At 46.0% G+C, this 22,351-nt stretch overlaps 11 protein-coding genes across 11 annotated transcripts; 4 read left to right on the top strand and 7 right to left on the bottom strand.

Annotated features, from left to right (window-relative positions):
• Positions 1–1,688: 1,688 nt before the first annotated feature.
• Positions 1,689–2,702, bottom strand: PICMEDRAFT_36247 (hypothetical protein; the record flags this gene model as incomplete). The annotated part of the gene is made up of 1 exon (XM_019162996.1): positions 1,689–2,702. One exon carries the CDS (start codon positions 2,700–2,702, stop codon positions 1,689–1,691), a length of 1,014 nt encoding a protein of 337 aa, XP_019016005.1.
• A 1,332-nt stretch (positions 2,703–4,034) lies between these two features.
• PICMEDRAFT_20620 (hypothetical protein) lies at positions 4,035–7,856 on the bottom strand (the record flags this gene model as incomplete). The annotated part of the gene is made up of 6 exons (XM_019162166.1): positions 4,035–4,171; positions 4,253–4,427; positions 4,821–6,097; positions 6,215–6,817; positions 7,004–7,209; positions 7,477–7,856. Coding segments are annotated over 6 exons (2,778 nt in total), but the record flags the coding sequence as incomplete, so codon positions are not given.
• A 627-nt stretch (positions 7,857–8,483) lies between these two features.
• On the top strand, positions 8,484–9,804 carry PICMEDRAFT_17415 (hypothetical protein; the record flags this gene model as incomplete). Its single annotated transcript, XM_019161595.1, has 1 exon — positions 8,484–9,804. A coding segment is annotated over exon 1 (839 nt), but the record flags the coding sequence as incomplete, so codon positions are not given.
• PICMEDRAFT_17413 (hypothetical protein) lies at positions 9,766–10,981 on the bottom strand. Its single transcript, XM_019161594.1, has one exon. It carries the CDS (start codon positions 10,895–10,897, stop codon positions 10,190–10,192), a length of 708 nt encoding a protein of 235 aa, XP_019016002.1. The 5' UTR covers positions 10,898–10,981; the 3' UTR covers positions 9,766–10,189.
• A 186-nt stretch (positions 10,982–11,167) lies between these two features.
• Positions 11,168–11,758, top strand: PICMEDRAFT_73696 (hypothetical protein; the record flags this gene model as incomplete). Its single annotated transcript, XM_019164556.1, has 1 exon — positions 11,168–11,758. The coding sequence occupies one exon, from the start codon at positions 11,168–11,170 to the stop codon at positions 11,756–11,758; it is 591 nt and encodes a 196-aa protein (XP_019016001.1).
• Positions 11,540–12,819, bottom strand: PICMEDRAFT_17412 (hypothetical protein). Its single transcript, XM_019161593.1, has one exon. The coding sequence runs from the start codon at positions 12,755–12,757 to the stop codon at positions 11,870–11,872; it is 888 nt and encodes a 295-aa protein (XP_019016000.1). The 5' UTR covers positions 12,758–12,819; the 3' UTR covers positions 11,540–11,869.
• Positions 12,820–13,082: 263 nt separating this feature from the next.
• PICMEDRAFT_73694 (hypothetical protein) lies at positions 13,083–13,988 on the top strand (the record flags this gene model as incomplete). The annotated part of the gene is made up of 1 exon (XM_019164555.1): positions 13,083–13,988. One exon carries the CDS (start codon positions 13,083–13,085, stop codon positions 13,986–13,988), a length of 906 nt encoding a protein of 301 aa, XP_019015999.1.
• On the bottom strand, positions 13,842–16,141 carry PICMEDRAFT_17411 (hypothetical protein). The gene has a single exon (XM_019161592.1). It carries the CDS (start codon positions 15,902–15,904, stop codon positions 14,132–14,134), a length of 1,773 nt encoding a protein of 590 aa, XP_019015998.1. The 5' UTR covers positions 15,905–16,141; the 3' UTR covers positions 13,842–14,131.
• A 101-nt stretch (positions 16,142–16,242) lies between these two features.
• PICMEDRAFT_73692 (hypothetical protein) lies at positions 16,243–17,292 on the top strand (the record flags this gene model as incomplete). The annotated part of the gene is made up of 1 exon (XM_019164554.1): positions 16,243–17,292. The coding sequence occupies one exon, from the start codon at positions 16,243–16,245 to the stop codon at positions 17,290–17,292; it is 1,050 nt and encodes a 349-aa protein (XP_019015997.1).
• Positions 17,293–17,428: 136 nt separating this feature from the next.
• On the bottom strand, positions 17,429–19,163 carry PICMEDRAFT_54292 (hypothetical protein; the record flags this gene model as incomplete). The annotated part of the gene is made up of 1 exon (XM_019163176.1): positions 17,429–19,163. The coding sequence occupies one exon, from the start codon at positions 19,161–19,163 to the stop codon at positions 17,766–17,768; it is 1,398 nt and encodes a 465-aa protein (XP_019015996.1). The 3' UTR covers positions 17,429–17,765.
• Positions 19,164–19,425: 262 nt separating this feature from the next.
• Positions 19,426–21,517, bottom strand: PICMEDRAFT_54290 (hypothetical protein). The gene has a single exon (XM_019163175.1). The coding sequence runs from the start codon at positions 21,448–21,450 to the stop codon at positions 19,432–19,434; it is 2,019 nt and encodes a 672-aa protein (XP_019015995.1). The 5' UTR covers positions 21,451–21,517; the 3' UTR covers positions 19,426–19,431.
• Positions 21,518–22,351: the final 834 nt, after the last annotated feature.

Here is a 22,351-nt window from a genome sequence, read left to right as displayed (position 1 = left end):
GTTCAAGTTGAGCCTAGAGTTGGAGTTGGAGTTCGAGCTGGAGCCCGAGTTTGACGCCGGGTGGGAGATCGAGTTGTGCCTGGACACGCCTGGGTGCTGGTTCGAGTTCATCCTCATGAGATTCGACTGTGAGTGCGAATAAGATCGCAGGTAGTTCGGCGACGAGGCCACGACGGTGCCAAAGTGGTCGTTCATGGGAGAGTACATGTGGGAAACGAAAGAGGAGTCTGCCGTCTGGTAGAAGGGGGAGCCCATGACGAGCTGTTTCGGCAGGAACCGCTGCGGATAGTAGGGGCTCTCAATTGGCGGCGGCTGGTTCGGTTGGAAGTGGTTGAAGCTGTTGTTCAGCGACAGTGAGAGCTGCGGGTGGGGCGCTGGCGGCGGCACGACCGCAGAGGGAGCAGCCGGCTGGCTGTAGAGGTCCTGCTGTTCGTGGGCTGCGGGCTGGCCCTGTGGTCGTATTCCCAGGGAGTTGCTGTAGCTGCTGGCGCCGGCGGCGGTGGCGGGAGCGGTGGCGGAATGCAGAGCTTGCTTTCTGGTCTGCCTGTCGTCCACACCGTGTGTGGGTTTGCCTGTGTGTCCCTTGGGCATGATCTGTGCAACGCGGTCCACAACTGCAGCAGACGTGTGGGTGTACCGGTGTGTAGGTGTACCTGTGTGTACCTGTGTGGGAACAGACACGGTGTTTTCAGCGCTGGCTGGTGAGGGTCCGACGGTGCTGGCTGGTGGGGCAGGCGACGGTGCTGCTGGCGGAGATGGAGGCTCTTCTGGTAAGCAGCGAGAAACAGGCTGCCAGAGCAGGGGTCGGGCTGGGGGCGGCAGCGAACAAACGGACGGCGAAGCTATGGCCACCACGAACAATGATCACGCCTCGATGGTACCGGGGGGGTGAGCAGGACGCAGGCAAGCAGGCAGGTCGGCCTGACACCCGAGGCCAGCCAACAAACAAACAACAAAGGATGTGTGGCAAGTGGAATTTCGAATCTAGCGCCGAGAAACGAGCAAAACCGAGTGCGACAAACGGAGTGCAGGCACCGCCGGCTTGTCTCAGGCCCCTCCCTGTCACCGCCCTGCGAAGAAGCGGGAGCCGCCCCCGCAAAGGGGAGGCCGGGCAGACCCTGCGCCGACAATCTTACCGGCGGCCGGAGGCGATGGCGGCGGCGGCGGCAGCGGCGGCGGACTGATTCTGTGCATGGGCACGCGCCAGGGGCGGGCCGGCCGGCCTGATGAGCTTTGCGCCGGCGGGAGAAAACAAGGGCCGGCGGGGAGCCGGGCGGGCAAAAACTCGGTCAGTTTTTTTCGCCCGGCGGCACACGGACGTCAGCTGTCGCGGGCGGCGCGCGGCGGAGAGCAGCCGTTGCATGGAGACAAGGGACCGCCGGCTCAAGTGACGTATTGCAGCGTATCTGTCGCCCCAAACGGCGAGGGTGCGTTTTTCGCACAAGTGGGCCCAGGAGCGTCGGGCGCGAGCCAAAGAGGCAGGCTCAGGAGCGCGCGCTGGGGCCTCGGGGAAACGGCCCGGCGGGCACAAAAGAGCCGGGGTCGCGACGCGTCGCGTCGGCGTCGCGTCGGCGTCGCGTCGCTGGCGGGTTACTTTCTTTTAACGAATCCATTAGTGAAAAACTTAAAATAAATAAGTATACCTATACGTAAGTGATTGAGCTATAGAAGGTGTCGGGGCCTGGTGCTTAAGCGGAACCGGAAACCTTGGCAACGTGTTCCAGCAAGTCGACAACTCTGGTGGAGTAACCATATTCGTTATCGTACCAGGAGATCAACTTGACAAAGGTTGGGGTCAACAAGATACCGGCCTTGGCGTCAAAGATGGAGGATCTGGAGTCGGAGATGAAGTCGGTGGAGACAACGGCGTCCTCGGTGTAGCCCAAGATGCCCTTCAACTCGTTTTCGGAAGCGTGCTTCATGGCAGCACAGATGTCTTCGTAGGTGGTTGGGGTCTTCAAGTTGACAGTCAAGTCGACAACGGAAACGTCGACGGTAGGCACTCTCATGGACATACCGGTCAACTTGCCGGCCAAGACAGGCAAGACCTTACCGACAGCCTTGGCGGCACCGGTGGAGGATGGAATGATGTTGCCGGAGGCAGTTCTACCACCTCTCCAGTCCTTGTGGGATGGACCGTCGACGGTCTTCTGGGTGGCGGTGATCGAGTGGATGGTGGTCATCAAGCCGGAGTCGATACCGAACTTGTCGTTGATGGCCTTGGCCAATGGGGCCAAACAGTTGGTGGTACAGGACGCGTTCGAGACAATCTTCACGTCTGGGGTGTACTCCTTGTGGTTGACACCGACAACAAACATTGGGGCGTCCTTGGAAGGAGCGGTAATGATCACCTTCTTGGCACCGGCGTTCAAGTGCTTGGTGGCTGGCTCGATCTCCTTGAAGACACCGGTGGAGTCGATGACGTAGTCGACGCCGATCTTGCCCCATGGGATGTTTTCTGGGTCTCTTTCGTTGTAGACAGAGATCTCCTTGCCGTCGATGACAATCTTGTTTTCCTTGTGCGTGACCTCGCCCTTGTACTTGCCGTGGGTGGAGTCGTACTTGAACATGTAGGCAGCGTACTCTGGCGCAATGAATGGGTCGTTGACCGCAACAACCTTAATGTCTGGTCTGCTGAGAGCAATTCTCAACACCAATCTACCGATTCTACCGAAACCGTTAATACCAACAGTAATAGCCATTTTGTGTGTGTGATGTGTGTGTGTTGTGTGTGTGTGTTATTCAATCAAGCCAATTGATTTGAAGATGCAGAAGGAAACAAACGCAACAGACCAGGACCCAAGCAGGAAGAAAGCAGAAAGAAGGTAAGAAGAAGTAAAGAAACGCAAACAAGAGGGCAAGGGACAGCACTACCCACCCTCATAGCCGGCAGGAGGGCGGAAAAGGGCGAAAACGCACTCAGTTATATACACACCACTCTCGGGCCTCACCCGCTCACGCCCTCACCAGTCAGTCACCCGCACCTGCTGGACGGACATCACCAAAAAATCCCATCGGGCCTTTCCTCACCACTCCATCTGCTGCCACCCCGGTCTCCCGCAACCCATAGTGCAACACCTCCCCTCATGCTGCACTTCCCACCCCACACGCAACAACGTGCCGCCACAGGCGGTCACCCTCTCCGGGGCATGGTGTCCCTTTTCCGAGAGCTTCCTCGCCTCCCGGCTGCGCCGCGGCCTCGGCCCCAGCTTACGTAACGTTGCCACTGCTGTTGCCGTCACCTCACTACTGCCCACGGGCCCTGCTGGAGTGTCACCACCGGGGTTATCGAGGCTGCCCCGTGGCATGGTGTGTCGTTATCTGCTGATGCGTTGCTACTATTACGTATGCAGGCGGCTTGTACGTTCCAGGTGGTGCAACAGCACGTCCGTCCAGCCACCTGTCTGGTGTGTGGTTGCTGTGGGTGTATTTCTGTCTCTGTGTCTCTGTGTCTTTCTATCTATATATGCGTGTATATACATGACTTCCGCAGCAGACGGCCCGCCAGCATCCATCCCGCCGCCCCACCCCGCCTCTGTTTGCTCCGGGCCTCCGCAGCCGAGGACCGCCATCACGTATCTCCGGGGCTCTCTGGCCCTATGTGCGCGTCCCGGAGCCGCTGGTGCCGGGGCCTCGCCCCGGCAGCACGCAAGCCCCGCACCGCGCTGCTCAACCGCTTTTCACGTGTTGAGGTTCCAATTAAACAAGGACACATTGGAGTTGCCCTTATTGGCCTTAATATTGTTGGCACTGGTGCCGGAGTTGGTGTCGGAGTTATCACGGGCAACGTCGTCCTGGCTCTTGACGGAGGAGGAATAGTTGGCACGGTGTTGGTGCTCGTGTCCGTGCCTGAACTGGTTCTGCGGAGGAGGACTCACAGCGGTGGAGCTCAACGGAAGAGTGCCGTTGCCGTATGGGTTGTAGTTCGGACTCTCCTCAAACGTCATCGACGAGGGCTGCAGTTGGTGGCTTGCGGTGATGTGGTTGTCGCCGCCGGTGCTGTAGCCGTACAGCTCTTCGAGATCGTGCGCGTTGGTGGGGTCCATTTTCTGCTTCTTCGTCTGGGTGTTGTCGAGCTCGAAATCGATGAACGGCAACCCCAAAGACGCGTCGACCCCGAAGTCGTTGAACATGAGCAAATCGGAAAAGGATTTCACACTGAAAGGCACGTCTTTGACGTGGGAGTCATCAAGCTGCACCGGTGACCCCATGGACTGCAGATTGAGAGCACTGTTGTCGCCGCTGGTCTTACCGGCGTGACTGTTCTTGCTGCTGTCCTGGAACAGGCTGTTCTGCAGTCTCTGCTGTTCAACCTGCTGTCTCTGGACCTGTATCTCGGCTTCCGCCATCGCTTGCGTCTTAGCCTGTTGCTGGAGCAGCTGGATCTGCTTCTGTAGGTTCTCCTGTTGGGTTTGCAAAAACTGCTGCTTTTGTTTGATCAGCAGTTTCTGTTTCTCCATCTGTAGCTCCGGACTACCGCTCATGGTGCCGTCGCCGTCAACATTCTTCAAAAGCATATTGAGGCTCTCCTCCTCCATCATTTTCGGATCTGCAGACATAAAGTTGAACAGATCATCATTATTGGCGGCAGCGCTACTAGTGCTGTGGTCCATAATCTGGGTATTTCGGTTGCTGTCGTTGTAGTTCCTCTCAGGATGGCGGCTCGCCGAGTTCTTTCTGGCACGCTCGACAACGCTATCCTTGTTCTCGTTGTTAGAGAAAATATCGTTGATAGCTATTTTGCGCTTATCGCTGAGAGACGTCTTCCCACTTTGGGTCGAATCGTCTCCCAAATCAATCTCCATCTCTTCGGACTTCACTGGAGCCATTGAAGAGGGTTTTTTGGCAAAGCTTTCAAGATTGGAGACCTTCTTTAACGGTGAGCCCGTGCTCTTCTTTTTGCTTTCCTTCTTCACAGATTCAACTGGATCCAGATTGTTCATAGAGCCCGTCTTAGGCTGCGATAAGATAGCATCGATAGCATGCTCCAAGCAACCGACACAGTTGTTAGATAGGCACCCAAGGAGTCCAATCTTGTTTTCGATCTTTAACTCATTAATGATTGAGGTCAATAGTAGTTTGGCCTCTTGGAACAATGATCCTCCCCTCGTGTATTCCAACGAATTTCTAGCCGCCATTAATGAAAACCGGGCCGTCTGTCTAGCAATGTTGATAGGAAGCGGCAAGAAGTAGAAATTGTGTTTAGATGTATTCAAAACCCTCATTGTAGTTAGGATCGAAGTAGTCGCTTGCTGAATGCTTATGAATGCAGGCGAGCACTTAGATGATGTCAAATTGAAAGTGGACTCGCCAGCCAGTAAGGGCATGTAAATCAATGCCTTCGCTTGATAGTAAAGATAATACAACGTCAACTGGGTTTCATTCAAGTTGTCAATGATATTAATATCCTTGGAGTTGTGAACAGTGTTAAACGAAACGTTCGCTGGTAGGTTTCTTCTCCATGTCTCTAATAAATCTTCCATTATCAAACACTTAGATTCATTGATGTTTGTTTGCTTCAACCCTTCACTTCTCCTGAAAATCGAGTCCACAATGGTACCCAAAACTTTGGAGTATCTCATCACACTCAAGGCCGAATCACAGACTTTACCGACTAAAGATAATTGAACATTGTTCTGGAATGTGATCAAACTGATATCAGAATCTTTGTTCTCCTTATCACTTGATGAGGAGGAAGGTAAAGCACATTCAATCTCATAATCTTTCAATAATCTTGGAACACCCAAGATAAATGCACTAAAACTATCAAGTGTGTAGATACACCAAAACAATATACGCCTTTCACCCTGTTGTAATTTGGAAACACTGGACCCGTTAGATCCGAGAACTGCTGCAGGGCATCTATGTAACCTCAACTGTTGGCACATGGTAATCATTCTGCCCCTCAATTCATAACTGGTTGTTAAGTCGTCTGTTGCTAGACAATACAATAACTCTATGGTGATAATTTGTAGTGAGGATATTGAACAAATCGATGACATGTTGGATTGTATCAATTGCTTTATTATATGATCATAAAATTGCAAAATCTCGCTATTGCTTGATATTTTCTTGTCACTTGACTTGCCATTATTGTCTTTACTTTCATTATCGTTCAAACTAGAATTTGAGTTAGATGTAGACATATTGGAACTGGTGGGAGAAACAGAGCTCTCTAGAATAGCGCTGTTCGATAGCTTTGCAGCAATATTACTCCGTTCGTTGGAAATCATCACAAGACATGTAATTATGACTAACAACTCACCGAACTTTTCAAATCCAACTAATTCGCCATCCTCATAGTTTGCATCTCTACTCTTGATAAACTTTTTATAATTGGCCATGAAAATCTCTTTATTCATGACAGGAATCACCGTGTTCCAAGTATTGAAGAAAATTGTTATGCAAATATCCAAGTTCATATTATTCGGTAAATTGAGACTTTGGAAAAACGCCTTTGACTCAGATTTGTTCAAGTCATTGAAATTTACGCCTTTGAAAGTTATTGGAAATAGATTATATCTCTCCTCTTCGTTATAAGCTTGCTTCAATAAAGCAATTGAGCGTGCTGTCAAATAAGGAGCTTTTGAGTCAAAACCATGGGTTTTGATTATCCTTGCCAACAAGGTCGGTATAAACAAAGTTTCCTCTGTCGACCGTGGAATAGAGGCGGCAATCAAATTGGCCAAGTTCAAGAAATTCTTAGTTCTCAACTTATTTTGAAGAGAGATTGCAGCAGCGGCACCCGGTGCGTTGATTTGTTCGAAGGAATTAGGATTATAAACAAATCTGTTTTTACTATCTGAATCGTTGTTTCCTGATAAAACATTGTTGTTGAAGGGAGTCCCGTCATTCATATGGCTATGTTCTGAATTGGATAGGTGCAAATTTCCACTCAAGCTCGAGTGAGAAGTGAAATCAATATTATGCGCGTTAAAACCATTTAGATGACTTTGGCTTGAAGAGAAGGCATGACTTAACTGTGGGAAAGCAGAAGCTTGACGAGAATAGTGACTATCTGTCGAGTAGAGAGACTCGTCGTCGCTTAAATCACCTTGGTCTATATCAACTGAACCTGCAATTGAAACTGGCCGATTTATCACAGAGTGATGCATACCACAATTACAATTCTCGTCGTGGGTATGTAAAACTGGTTTAAAGTCAACGTCCAACCTTGAGACGTTTTCGGTGTTAAGAACATGCGAGGGACTTTCAAATTCACTTCTGCCATTCAAATCCTGATTTCGTACATCTTCGTCGTTGCTGGAAAAGTTTTTGTTCGATCTGGTATCATTAGTTTCGATGTTGTTTTCGGAGTTGCTCATGTCAACGTCATCGTCGCGTTTGAATTTATTATTATTGTTGTAGTTGTTGTCATCATTAGAGTTAGCGTTCACGTTATTATTCCGAGAACTAATCATATCGAAGTCTGTATCCAATTCGTTCTTTATTTTTGTTTTGGCAAGTGAGGTGGACACGGTAGTAGGGGTATTTTCCGTCGAAATGGAATTCGAGCTTGAGATCAGGGAGTTCTTGTTGGTGTTCTTTAGAGAAAGCAGCTTCTGCAGCTTTTTGTTCTCGTACTCTAACTCTCTCACTCTTTCCTCCAAAGACTCTGTGTACCCCCTCGGAAAAGCCTTTCTCGCCAACTTGTCAGTGAAGATGCACTCCAGACCCACCACTTTACAGTTTGCGCACTGTCTGTTCCCATCCTCGTCCTCTACTATCGGGTCATCGTTGTCGTAAAAACACCTTATCTTTTTCTTCCGGCAACGATCGCATGCAACAGAAACTCGGGTGGTATTTGATCCAGGCGGCTTGATCGTTTTCGACTTGACGCTGGAAGGCTCTCTCGGGTGGTGGTTAGTCGGCGTGTTGCTGTTGGCGAGATTCAGCGATGGGTAGACAGACGCCGGACCCGAAGCAGGGGAGTTCGAGCTGTTCTCCGATTGCGATAGCATCTGCGCCAAATTGAGCTGCGAATTGCTCTTGGCATCGTTATTTCGGTCGCCAGCACCATTCGTGAAGCTGTCCGCTCTCCCCTGTTCGTTCTGCGTCTCTCCGACGGCGGCTGTATCTAGCATTTTAAACTCCTTTCTCTCCTTGCGTTCTTGATGTATTTGCTGTTCCGTCCCGACTCGTCGGTCTTGCGGTGGGTACTCTGTTTAGCTGCTGTTAAAAACTTTGTTTCAACAGGTCTCGTTCTTCCTGTACTTCGCTCCCAGAAGACAACCCCCGAAACCAACCCCACACAAAAGCTATCATCTCCAGCCAGGGTAGTAAGGCGTTGACTCCGGGGCAGCGAAAAAGCCCTGAAGTGGAAAAGAGGTGCCTTTGCTGAGTCATAGAGCTCAGCTCAGCTCAGTGCTCAGCGCTCCCGCGGTGCGGGGGTATAAAAGGCAGGGCATATCCACCCTAGCTATTACTCTCTTTGTAAAACGTTTCGCCGGGCGTCTGCGATAGGCTGCTATTCTTTTGGTGAAATCTTGAGCAAGCTGCCACAGTGGCATCCTCAGTGGCATCCTCAGATGAGGATGCTGGTGTGGAAACACACCCAGAACAGTGCACGGACGATTAGATGATGATACCCTTAATTTAACAACGAATTTCTTCACCTGATAATCCATGAAGAGAAAAAATTTTGACAGAGCTTTTTAACCCTGATTTTTCGTCTGTGCACTTTCTGTTTCCCTTTGTCGTAGAAAACTATCCGTAGTAACGTGTTGTAGTACTGTTGTCTTGTCTTTGCTTCACTTTCTTGTTTTTCGTGCCAGTTGGAGGTTGAACAAAAAACCCCAAAATGAGAAATTAAAAAATTTTCATAGATGGTAGGCGCCTATCACATCAAAGGCAGGTATACATTTATCCTGCGATAAGCGTCCTCGTCTTCTTCTTTTTCTTCTTCTCTACTGATGCACTTTTCCCTTGGCTCTGCATAACAATACACTACTCAAAATGCCCGACGTCCGCTACGATGATGACTCCACTCCGGCTGTCTGCGATACGTGTTTGGGAACCAATCCCTATGTCGAGATGAAGAGGCTTCGGAACGGCGCAGAATGCAAAATATGTTCGAAACCCTTCACCGTTTTCAAGTGGAGTGCACAGGACGGTAATGCATTTTCATCAAGTCGGAAGAAGACTGTCATCTGTTTGACCTGCGCCAGGTCGAAAAACCGCTGCCAATCATGCTTGCTCGATCTCACTCTTGGTATACCTATCGAGATGAGAGACAAACTTCTCCGAATAGCCAAAATTGACGCGGCCAAAGACTTGAACATGTCTACCGACATAGTGTCCAATGCAAAAAACATTACAAGTAGATTGTACAACTCGAATTTGTTGGAGGAAAAACTGAAGAACGAAGAAATCACTCATCTTGCAGACAATGAAGAGCTGAAAAGAAAGCTGGAGCAGAATCTAGAAGCATCGTTGAACAAACAGGATTCAAAACAAAAGCAGGGTCACAGCTATAATAAAGATCCAATTTCTCTTTCAAAGCAGGAGCTGCTTGATTTGTTGAAATCTTTTCCTTTCAATGGAAACTTACAATTTCGTCCTAAAAATGCACATATACGATCTTTCTTCTTTTTTGGCAATGGATCGTCCCTATCCATGTTCCAAGTAAAAGACTATTTTATTGGTTTATCTCCAGAATTTACCAAGGACACGGTATCTTCCCTTTATACACAAAATGCAGGGAAATTTGGCTATATCGAATTCAAGACTCGTGGAATTGCTGAAAAAGTTGCAGATATAGTGCATGGTCGTCAAAAAAAGGTTCTGGGGTGTGACAAGTACAAGAATCCGTGCCTTGTTGTCATAAGTGGTTCTCCGGTACGATTGTGTTGGGCTGCTAACTCCAATATGTCTGCATCCGAGTACAGCAATGATCAACTAAGAAAGATTGCCTCTGTTGTTGACAAACAGTTGATCAAGTTGTCAAAGGCGGATTCGGAAATTTCCCGGACTTCTAAAGCTGGTCCATCTCTTATTGCAAAGTCCAAAGTCTCAAAGGCATGACAAAGTGGCCAACATTGGGCACAACTTGCTGAAAGTTTAGTTTATAGAGGTATTTGCTAAACTTGAGCGCAGCGTAAGAGTCAGACTCTTTACATCAAAAGGCTTTTGAATGGCCCTACACCGACTATGTATCCTTCATTTTCACCTATTCTATATATTTTCCAGCTTAGACTAATATACCGTAGTATTCACACCTTCTGTATCTTTTAGCAAGTGGTTCCCATTGAACTATTATTCGATCACTAATCGGGAGGATCAAAAAGCCTGTCAAACTTAACTCTTTAACCCTAGCTAGACTTTCAACGTAGATGATTTTAGTGCTACACAAACCGAAAAGCTTTAGAATAAAAAGCATGTATGCAATCGGTATAGCAGTTCCGGGACCATTCGTCAAAAACACATCAGGCTGATTTTTAAGCCTACTAAGGATCAAATTTATTAGTGTAGACTTAAAGCTGAGCAAAGTGTTGATAACCGCCTTAATCTTTCCCTCCCCTATGTTTCTTGCTCGGTATATAGTTGTGATTCCATAATCTTTAGCATTGTTTCCCAAAAGATTATCTTCGAATTTTTTTAACTTCAAAACAGATGTCGAATCCCCCGAACTTATAACGTACTCCCTGTGCAAATTGTTGATCCCGGTTGACCACTGTTCCAGAATACGAAGCATTTCCCCAGTATGACCCCCAGAGCCCAAGAGCACCATCAAACACTTCTTTTTATTAGTGGCATTCTTCAACAGCAAAAGGTCACGCTTTGATGTAGCGTGTTTCCTCATGTGGCAACATGGCAACACTTGAATCAACCTTACCAATATACCCAAAAGCAGCAAGAAAAGGCCTGTAGCCAATATTGTAAAAACTGATTCCTCCATGAAGCTCCTCAACCGTAGAAGTATTCAACCTGTGACCAGAATTTAGTCGGTGGTTCCGAATTGTAGAATATACTGATACATTCGTGCCCGTTAGTCGATCTTTTTTGCTCAGCTTAGACGAAATTCTTCCATCATCTCTTCCACCCTATGAAATTTCAACGCGCTAAGATAAAGGCAAGAAGTTTTAGATATGTTCAACAAAGTGGCAAGAAATTGAGTTCGTTCTATTGAGAATCTCGAAAAACGGATGACTTCTTTCTCAACCTAAAAATGTCAAACTATGAAGAAGAGCACAACTTGAACAATAGAAGCGTTGATGGCTCTTTGTCGTCGAGTCGTGAGAGAAATGCATCGGAAGACCGTCCGGATCATGAACGACACCCAACATTACAACAAGCCTTAGATAATTTTCTCAATACACCTTCGTACTCCACCACTAACATAGTGAACTTCAATCGTGAGAGCCTACAAGCTAGTGGATTGGCTATAGAGCCCCAAATGCTAGAAATGTTACAGTCATTAGTTACATCATCAAATGGCGTAATATCATTTCAAGATTCTGCGGAATCAAAAGGTGTCGATGACTCCTTTCTTGATACGTTAGAAAGAGTCAACGTTAAGAAATTGAAAGATGATGATACATGTCCGATTTGTACAAATGATTACAAAAGTGATAAACATCCATTGGTTGTTGAGTTACCGTGTAATTCTCAACACAGATTTGATTTAGAGTGTATCGGTCCTTGGCTAAAGCTAAACAGAACCTGCCCGTTGTGCAGGACGGACGTCACCGTTAAGAAAAACAAGGTGGAACTTGTTGATAGTGAAGAAGAGGACGAGGGTTGGGATATGTATGGATAGAATGTTAAATGATCTATTATATAAATTGTTTTGTTTATATTAATTTATATGTACATGGTAATTCGATAGAAAAGTAAGTCGTTAATCTTCTCTATAAACGTTTGGACTGAGCTATTTTTCAATAGTTTTTGATTTCGAGTCGATCTGGTCCATTTCGCTCTCGGACATGTGTCTAGTGAATACAGGATCTTTCAAAAGCTCCAATACCTTCTGTGAAACAGGATTGGCAGCATCGTTGGATAAAGTTTCAACTGAAGATTTGAGGTCAGAGAGTGATTGTTCACCACCTTCCAATCTTGCCATCTTGTCTGCTAATTTGAGAGGTTCTTGAGTGTACATGTTAACTTTGACACCTACACCCCAAACTGAGTTCTTTTTCAAATAAGCCAACCACAGATCAACGACTTCGTTATCCGAATCCCAGATCTTAATCATTCTTCCATGTGTTTTTCTTTCAAAATTTTCCTTGGATTTAGCATGTACAAAAGGTGCTCTAATAACAGTCCATCTTTCTCTTTTGGTTGAAATTGGTTTTGGGCCAGTTGCAGGGAGTCCTAAGTAATATGCCGCTCTCAAAGCGAAATCACAGAAAAACTCAACATTAACAGGATCAAAACACTTGAACACAACCTCGGCCTTGAGATCTCCATATTTGATTTCATGTTTGAGTGGTGCATAGTAATTCAGCTCTGCGTTGATTGGGATTGGACTTTTGGCATCAGGTGCAATAACCTCTTCTGTTACCGTCTTTGGATTATATTGGGAAAAAGTGTCTATAAGTCTGGCCGTAGCAAGCGTTTCTTCGTCTGCCTTTGGTAAATCTTGAGATGCAAGTTTCAAGTCAGCCAATTCTTCAAGGGCCTTGTCTAAGTCAGAACTCTTTTTTTCGCTGGACTTTTCATTCGTTATTTGGCTTACGGAGAATAATCTCTGGCTTTGTATCATAGGGCGAGCAGCCGCCACACGAGTTATGGCTGTTCTGAAAGCTGGTATATACATTTTAGCTGTGTAGTCTATTTGTCAACGTATGGGTGGATGGCAACAACAGTCGTAGCTTGTTGTTTTCCCTGCGTTTCCTATTCTACTTCAAACTCTTCATTATCAACTCATCCGGTTTGAACTTCAACCTCAGCTTCACCACTTCACACTCTACAGAGAAAAAGTCGAGAAAAAAGAGTGTGTGGTGGTGCACGGGTGTTCAAAGTTTTACCATTTCCGTATCTGTTCATGATTATTTCAAATTTTTCACTTTAACTCTAATTAGGGAAAGTAAAAGATAATAATGAAAGTTGTTAAATAAAAGGAGGGGGTAAGCAAGACCAGTATGGGTAGAAGTAGTAAGGATAAGCGTGATTTATATTACAGAAAGGCGAAGGAAGAGGGATGGCGTGCGCGTTCCGCTTTCAAATTGCTACAACTAAATGAACAATTTGATCTTTTCAAAGACGTGAAGAGAGTGGTAGATTTATGTGCTGCTCCTGGATCCTGGTCCCAGGTTCTGAGTAGAGAGATTTTCAAGGATAGCACAAACGAGGATGCAAAGATTGTTGCGGTTGATTTACAGCCAATGTCCCCGATAGACCACGTTATAGAACTACAGGCAGATATCACACATCCGAAGACCTTGGAAAAAATAATGGACATTTTCGATGGAGAAAAAGCAGATTTTGTTTGTTCCGATGGTGCTCCTGATGTTACGGGGTTGCATGATTTAGATGAATACATTCAAGCACAGCTCATTTTGAGTGCTCTTCAGCTTGCGACCTGTATCTTGAAAAATGGTGGTACCTTTGTTGCCAAGATTTTCAGAGGTAGAGATATTGATTTATTATACAGCCAGCTCGGTTATTTATTCGAAAAAGTCATATGTGCTAAGCCAAGAGCCTCCAGAGCCAGCTCGTTGGAGGCATTCATTGTCTGTATAGGTTACAAACCTAGAGAAGGTTGGGTTCCGACACTAAATCCAGAACTGTCTACTGAAGAATTTTTCCAGGATATGAAGATAGGAAGGGCCAGTCTTAACAAAGATCTTGAGTTCATTGAGGAAGAAAGAAAGGTTGCACCATTCATTGCATGCGGAGACTTAAACTCGGTTGATTCTGATGCTACTTATGCATTGGATGAGAACTTGAAAACTTTGAGCTTAGATCCTGTTCAGTCCCCTACAGCTCCTCCATACAAAAAGGCATTGGAATTGAAGAGAAAGGGACAATTGAAGATCACCAAATAGAGGGGAGATGGACAATTTTCTTTGTAAGATAGTAATAATATTATTTATATTAATAATATGATATATATTAAAAAAGGGTTATAGAACATACGAGACATGAAGAACAAAGAGGTGAGTTAAGCACATTTGAATGTTGATCTAACTTACTTCTTTTCTTCAGCACCCTTGACAAGGGCATCTGGCTTCAAGGTTGGGAATAGAAGAACTTCTCTGATAGTGTTGGAGTTGGTCAAGAACATGGCCAATCTGTCAATACCACAACCCCAACCGGCAGTTGGTGGTAAACCGTATTCCAAAGCATTACAAAAGGTCTCATCGATCAGTTGAGCTTCATCATCACCTTGTGCCTTTTGGTTAGCTTGCTCTTCGAATCTGGCTCTTTGGTCAAATGGATCGTTCAATTCTGTGTAAGCGTTGGCGATTTCCTTGGTGGCGACAAAAACTTCGAATCTTTCGCATAAACCTGGGATCTTTCTATCATACTTGGCCAATGGGGACATGATTTGAGGATGACCGAAAATGAAGGTTGGGTTGATCGAAGCGTCTTCGATTTCACCAACAAGCTTGTCCAACATTCTTGCGTTGGTTAAAGGTGGAGGACAGTCGAGCTTGTGTTTGACCAAGATGTTCTTCAAGAAAACATTGAATTCTTGAGTGTGGAAGGTATCTGCTGATGGGAACTTGACGTCGAAAATTCTTTCCAATTCTTCAATCATGTTGACTCTCTTCCATGGTCTCGAGAAGTCTAAGGTCAATGTTTCACCTTCAGGACCCTCTGGTTGGTATTTGACCTTGTAATCACCGGTGATGTCCTTGACCATCTCTGAGAACAGTAATTCGGTCATGTCCATCAAATCGTAGACATCAGCGTAAGCCTGGTAGAATTCACAGGTGGTGAATTCTGGGTTGTGTGTCATATCAATACCTTCGTTTCTAAATTGTCTTCCGATCTCGTAGACTCTTTCCAAACCACCGACAACCAATTCTTTCAAGTAAAGCTCTGGCGCAATTCTCATGAACATTTCCATGTCCAAATCGTTGTGGTGAGTGAGGAAAGGCTTTGCCGTGGCACCACCAGCAATGACGTTCAAAATTGGGGTCTCAACTTCAATGAAGTCTCTCGTGTCCAAGAATCTTCTGATGTATTGGATGATCTTGGATCTAGCAAGGAAGATCTCTCTGGATCTCTTGTTCATGATCAAGTCCAAGTATCTCTTTCTGTATCTTGCTTCTTGGTCCTTGAAACCGTAATGCTCGGTTGGCAACATGTGGAGACATGGAGTCAAGAGCTTGACCTTGGTAGCGAAAACCGATAGCTCACCTTCACCACCCTTGGAAGGATTGGTTCTACCTGGGTAACCTTCAACACCGATGATGTCACCTCTTCTCAAAAGCTTGTGCATCTCGGCGTAATCTCCCTCGGCATCTTGCGCTTGGGCCATGACTTGAAGGTTGACACCGTTGTTCTGCAAGTTGTAAAACTTCAACTTTTGGCCGGCTTCTCTCTTGACCATGATTCTACCTGCAATGGTGACCTTGACATCTGGAAGAGTCTCGCCCTTCTTTAAGTGGCTGTACTCCTTGATGAAAGGCTCGAACTCGCTGGAGACATGGAACTTGTGTGGGTAAGGGTTGTTTTCCGTGTGTGGTTGTCTCAAACCATTGATTTGAGCAGATCTGATCTCGTAGTACTGTGCTGGATTCACGTTTGCCAACTCATCGATTTGCTTGGAGATCTTTGGTGCTGTTGCTGCTGCGTTCTTGGCCTTCTCTGCCTTCTTCAATTCAAGAGCTCTCAACTTTTGTCTCTTCTTCAGCTCGGATTTCGAGACGTATTCACCGCTTGGTTCGTCCAAGTAGGTCTTTTGCAAGCCTTCGGCGACTTGCTCCACTTGCTTTTCAGTAGAGTCAGACATGTTTCTTATTGGTTCTGCTGATCTTCAAACAACGGGCCCGCAATCTGACGCCTGTGTCCTGTTATCTACCCCGATTGGTCGGTCTTCTCCAGCTCCAACCTTCTTCAGTCCTACCGTCGACTCAATCAGTCAGCGACACCACCGAAAAAATTTTCGACGGATTGCGGCGATCGGCCCAAAAACGCCAAGTTCGGCCTGTTGGCAAAAATTTTTCATTCTCTTCACGAGGGGGAGGGCAGGCCTGTTTGAAGAAAGGCAAGTTGGGATTAGAAGAAGACGCCAGGAAATCCGACGTGGAAACAGGTGGTGTGCTCAAAGAATCGATCCAGAAACAGAAAATGTCTGCCAGTCAAGAAGCTACCAAAGAGGTAGAGGCTTCCCCCTCTTATACCGTGAAGATCAACGCTAGCATTGCGCTCAAGTTGGCCAGCATCGGCGAATCCTCCAATTCCATCACCACCGGTCCTATATTCGGTTTCGACGGTGTCGAAGACAACATCATCAGTGTCACACATACTATTGCATTTCCAACGTTCAACAGCAGCAACAGCAACAACAACAACAGTGCTGACGACTTCTTCAACTTGAGATCGTCCAACTCCAGATTCCAGCAAGACTACTTGAACAAGCTTGAAACCGCGGGGTATACGGCACATCTTTTGGGATGGTTCATCTGCTCCACTGGTGGCAAATACATATCACAATCTGTCGTTGAGTCATTGCTTCAACTTCAGGACACATTGAGAAACAACAAGAGAGAGATCCCATCGCTCTTGATGGTGTACGACCCATCCAAATCCAGAGACGGCTTCTTGAGCTTGAAGTGTTTCAAGTTAAGCGACGCATTTTTGAGAACCGTAAAGAGTGAAAACAAGTTTGTCGCCAAAAACTTGATCGAAAATAAGCTCTCATACAAAAACTTACTTGAAGAAATGCCTGTTATAATCAAAAGTAACCACCTAACAAACTTGAAGATTCAGGAATTCGACTTAGACTACTCGAGAGACAGCGACACTCTCTTGATCGCTCCTTCCAGCTACGAAAACATAAAGGCTTCCACTGACCAGCTGTACGACGCCATCAACCATTTCAACCACAACTTGGGTAACTTAAATTACTTCCAAAGAAACTTGGCCAGAGATATCTCCAAAATCAACAAATGGGAATCGAAAATTCAACAAGAAAACGAGGAGAAGCTTAAGGCTGATCCACGTGCCAAGGTGGAGAACCCAGACTGGAGAAAGGAGTTCAAGTTGCCTCCACCTTCTTCTAAGTATGAGTACTTGATCGCCAGCAGCGCTGTCAACAACATATGTAACAGTCTCGAAGTGACTGAAAATATCGAGTACGTTAAGGCTACAGGTGTTGAGAGCAGTCTTCCTCTATAGGTTAGTTTAATTGTATAAGTAAATTCAATAAAATGGCATGTTTAAGCTGGATCGATTTACCCCACGAATTATTTTTTTACAATTCGTGTTGCATTTATAATATTTTGAGAGACCCTTAAGTGCAAGCATTCTTCCAAAAGTGCGCAATTGACCATAATATGTGAACCACAACTTCGAACAAATGTCACGCAAACATCAAATGCAGTCTTAGAATTAATGTTTGATTCCTGATACCTTTTGCAGATTAAAAGGATGCTCTTCTAAGTACAACACCGGTCCGTGTCGTGTTCCTCAATGCCGCGTTAAGAGCGGACTTCACATTTCATGTCTTCGGAGGCTAGGTAGAGTTTGCTAGGTGTATTTAGGAATGTATTATGGTGTTGTGTGTAAAGATTGTTTATAAAATGAGTAACTAATTAGAAAGAATAGTATGCATGATCTGCGATTTTTAGGAAAGATTATGGAACGTGACCTCATTCATGGTATCTACTGGTAGCTTTGTTATAGTCTGAATGGTCCGAGTTATTGTTTGAGTGGTATGAATCTTCACTAGTCCCTTGGCTATCATCATTGAGCTCTTCACTTACTTCAGCATTGTTGTCAGGTTTGCCTGTTTCTTCATCACATGGCGATGACTTGTCCTGATGTTGCTGCTTGTAATCAGGTCCTGCGTGAATCCATTTTTTCATAAAAGGAGTCAACAAACCAGCTGTGATGACTTGAATAGCCTGGTACAAGACCAATGGAACCAATAGCTCTCCCAAATGGGGATTATGATCCCCATATTGTGAAGAAACCAACGTGACGCCCAAAGCTGCTGTCTTAGCTCCCCCACACAAAAGAACTGAAACGGTATCTGCTCTGTTGTAGTAAAATGGTCTCACCAACCTGTAAAAAAACTTGTACACCTTTGACGTTGATTCTTCAGGGTCCTTTTTGAAAAAATACATCAAGAACAATGGTCTCGAGAAAATGAAGCAAATGGCCGTGAAAAACAGGTAAATTCCGAAGTTAAAAAAGCAAATGAATATAATAGACTGATGGGAAACAGAAGTGAACGCGTGTTGGTAGAATGCAGTCGAGAAAGAAGAAAACATGATAAGTAGCAACATGAAAGAGCCCACTTTGTTGAACTTGAACGTCACCAAAAACCATTTTGTTTGCTGGGGAAACACGTTTTGGATGACTTGGCCACAAAACAAGGGCAAGAAAACACAGAACCCGATCTGTTTCATGACATTCCGGTAAACGTCGTTGATGGTGCTACCGTTTGCAGGATTTGCAAATTCCCATTCTCCCTGGCAGTACATTTGCACTAAAGCAGGGGTGATGAAGGCGCCAGCCAAATTGCCGAGAAACACCTCACAGAGCGTTAATAGAACATTGCCATCCACCTTCCTAGTCATCACCACATTTGAGCTTACGGTGGTGGGACAACAGCCTGTGACAATCAATCCCACTAACATCCACTCGGATATTATAGGGTTGTTTGCCCTTTTGATGGCACATGCAAACCCAAAGATTATCGACGAGGTGACGAGAAATTGCAAAAGAAACACAGTCAAGTGTGCCCTCCAATGCAACACATTTTCCACCAACTGCTTGGTTTGCATGGAAAGACCCGATCCAAGAAATATAACAATGACGGCACCGTAGCCGATCGAGTATTGACCTCGGATTAGCCCTCCGTGTCTTGCAAAGTTGGGGGCAAACCTAGCAATGACTATGAAGATCGCCAACACAATGTAGAACCAGTACCCAAGCCAGATGGTTCTCCACAAAAAACTGTAAACCCTGTACTTCCGAGGAGATGTCTTCTCTAACGCATCTATTCGGTCATCTATACTCAACGAAGGTATGTGGAATCTCATTCTGTGGCTACCGCAAGAGAGTTGATATCTGATTTCAAAATAGATAATCGATCCGAAGCTACAAATCTACAAGGAATTATCAACACCCGAACTCAAGAAGTCCGTGGAAAATATCACTTCCGAAGCTATTCTTCCTTCTCCCCGTATTTGAGGTACCCACACAAAAAATCCCTTCCTGCACAATGATTCCGTTTTGAGCCAGCAGCCCCGGCTGGGGATGTAGATCATCTCCATCAAAAGGGAACGCCGGAAGTGCGGCACAGTCGGATTACGTGCGCGGATAAGGGACGGTACAGCGGTGTACCAAGAAGTTTTGCAGCTTTGAAAGCAACGGGCTAGGGGATGGTAAGAAGGAGAAGTAAAGTATTGAAGTTATACATACGAAAAAATTAGCGTCGAAACAAAATCGAGGAAAACAAAAGGATGAAAGTGGAAAGAAAAAAGTATAGTGTCTACCTACTGATGGACTTGAGCCGGCAAGTCTCGAGGCTTCTCTTTCTGCAGTTTCCCTCTCAATGGTCTTGTCCAAGTTCCAGTACACGACTAAAAATACAATCGCGCAGAAACCACCTGCAGCAGCAATACCCGTGAACGGCCAGATCAAGTTTGGATCGACCAATGCTCCGGAGACACCTTCTGAGATGGCCGAAGAGATAGCACTGTTGAACAAGAACAAGGCTGTAATTAGACCCTTAGCATTATCTGGGGCTCTAGTATATGCCAATTCGTAGGCAGTAGTCATGCAGAAACATTCACCCAATGCACACAAACCGTAGTTAATAATTTCGTACCATGCGGTTAGTGGCGAAGGGTTGTCACAATTAGTTGCGTAGTAGCCACATGGTGAGGTTTGGTAGATTCTCCATTGTAAGATTGCCGAAACCATGGAGGCGCATGCAGCGAGCATGAAACCAAGGAAGATCTTGTGAACTTGTTTGAAGTTGATGTTCATCTTTTTGAGTAATGGGTAGATAGCATAATCGAGAATTGGGATGGCAGCGACAATGGTAATTTGATTGAAGTTGTTGAAGAAATCGTTTGGAATACCCTTGGAAGTCATGGCACCGGCCTGTGCAGTCAAAGTAGAGCCTAATCCAGAGTCACTTAAGTTGAAGATGACCCAGAAACTGAACATAGTACATTGAGTCAATGTTGACTTGTAATCCCTGACTTCTTGTTCGGTCCAGTCGATTGGGATCTGTTTTTTTGTGTTCATGAAAAACTCCCCTCTTTCATTCATGTTGGTTGGGTAAGCGTAAGACCAGAATTCCTTGTTCTTTAATCTCTTGATCCAGTTACCCTTCAAGCAAACCTTTAGAACCTGGAAGAGTTTCTTTAAGATGGAACCTTGTGGAACCTCTGGCTTAAGGTGTGGACGGACAAACAACATGGCAATCACGACAATACAGTACATAATACCTGGACACAAAAAGGCTAACCAGTAACCAACATCCTTTGCCGAATAGGAGGTAGCGATTTGCAAGAAAGCACCAATGTTAATGCACCAATAGAAGATCATGGTCAAAGTTTGCATGGAGGCATCCCTGTCAATGTAGACGATTTCACCGGTTGGCAGCTTTTTCAAGACGTTTGTTCTGTAAGGATACTGATCGAGCATTAAGGGCAATAAGTTAGCCTTTATGAAACCGGTACACACAGCCAAGGAGAGAATACCAAGGACGGTTGGAGCCATAGCAGCTTGACCTTTGGCAATGACAGGAGGAAGGGCGGCGATAATGAACAAAATATGGGAGATGATACCAATCCAGACACCAATCATGATGGTTTTGAACTTACCCCATCTGTCATCTGCAAGATAACCACCGACTAGCGGCATGACGTAGGCTAAGAACTGCAACAACATGACCAAAGCGTTTGCATCCTGCAAACCCAATCCCAAAGCACCGGCGTTACCGTTCTTGCCTGGCATGACTCTACCTGTTCTGGAGCCCTCAGGCAAAGATCTCATGATGAAGTTGGTCAAAATACCCTGGACACCGTAATATGAACCTCTTTCTGCGAATTCACAGATCAAAATCATCATGGCTGCAAGAGTTGGTCTCGTCGTCACGTTTCTGTATGCCTTTTTATCCTGAGCAGTAGCCATGGCCAAACCGGCTGGGTTGTATTCATCAGCGTATTCTGGGAAATATTCACGGTCTTCAAAGTCTACCGAGCTGGAGTCCACAAATCCTAAGTCATTGACTGCTGGGAGATGCTTCTCGGACTCGGCAAATTCAGACTGAGACTTTGTATCGGAGTCATTATTTTTGGTAAAGAACCCCATGATGTTTTTTGTGTTTTTGTTGGTGGTAGTGGTGATATTATCTACTGGATTGGCTTTGACTGAAGAGAGAAAGAAAGAATATGAATTTACAGTATTTGTGAATACAAAATACAGTTCAACGGAAAAAAAAAGGAAGAGGGCCAGGTGAAGTAGCTATATATATATGCAGCTGAGAGAGTTCCATTTCGGAAGGAAGGGGAGATGAGGAGATCGTCCAAGGTGTGGACTGTGGAGCAAGAGATCTGGAGCACAGATTGGTGGCAATGATTCTGATATCAGAGACAGCACGATATGCAATGGGAGCTAAACTTTACAGAGTCCACAGTAGGCAGGCTCCCCGAAGGACACGGACGCACAGGCAATGGTCTCGGAATAGATGGCTATAGCCGAAGCTGATTAGCACTTCCGTCTCTCGATGGGGCCCTTCGATCTTGAGGATGCAAGAGCGGGGAAATGCTTCCACTACAGTGGGGAGAGATTGAGTAGACGAGCAGATAAGCTGGTCCGACGCTACGTACTATGGCAACGGTATCTGATATCGTTCGGATCCACCGACGATTGTGGCTGGCTGTACCTTCTCCTTACATCCGTATCCGTATCAATCCACGGTTGCGTGCCAATTACCTGATGCAACAGCCTGACAGGCAGGTCGGCCTGGCCGGGAAAAACCACACATGAAAAGCGTTTCAGCCCCACTACTAGGGCATGGCCAGCTGGCGCTAGACAAGCGTGAGGCTGGACGTGGACTGGCGTTAGGCTGGCCGTACGGGTACGAGTGAGAGGGAGAGGGATCGATCGGAACAATTCGCTGCATTGGGAGTGGCTATAACGTGTCCCGGGTACCCTAGAGAGCTTATCAAGGCGGCCAGCGCTTGAGGCAAATGGCTGTAGCCGGCAGTTG

Source organism: Pichia membranifaciens (genome assembly GCF_001661235.1).
Source record: "Pichia membranifaciens NRRL Y-2026 unplaced genomic scaffold PICMEscaffold_5, whole genome shotgun sequence".
Lineage (NCBI taxonomy): Eukaryota > Fungi > Ascomycota > Pichiomycetes > Pichiales > Pichiaceae > Pichia > Pichia membranifaciens.
Note: the sequence above shows the minus strand (reverse complement) of the source record. Positions and strands in the feature narration are given on the sequence as shown.

What these genes read in the sequence shown, in the direction of transcription:
- PICMEDRAFT_17412 (XM_019161593.1), bottom strand. Translation starts at nt 12,757, where the DNA reads ATGTATATACCAGCTTTCAGAACAGCCATAACTCGTGTGGCGGCTGCT.
- PICMEDRAFT_17411 (XM_019161592.1), bottom strand. Translation starts at nt 15,904, where the DNA reads ATGTCTGACTCTACTGAAAAGCAAGTGGAGCAAGTCGCCGAAGGCTTG.
- PICMEDRAFT_17413 (XM_019161594.1), bottom strand. Translation starts at nt 10,897, where the DNA reads ATGGAGGAATCAGTTTTTACAATATTGGCTACAGGCCTTTTCTTGCTG.
- PICMEDRAFT_54290 (XM_019163175.1), bottom strand. Translation starts at nt 21,450, where the DNA reads ATGGGGTTCTTTACCAAAAATAATGACTCCGATACAAAGTCTCAGTCT.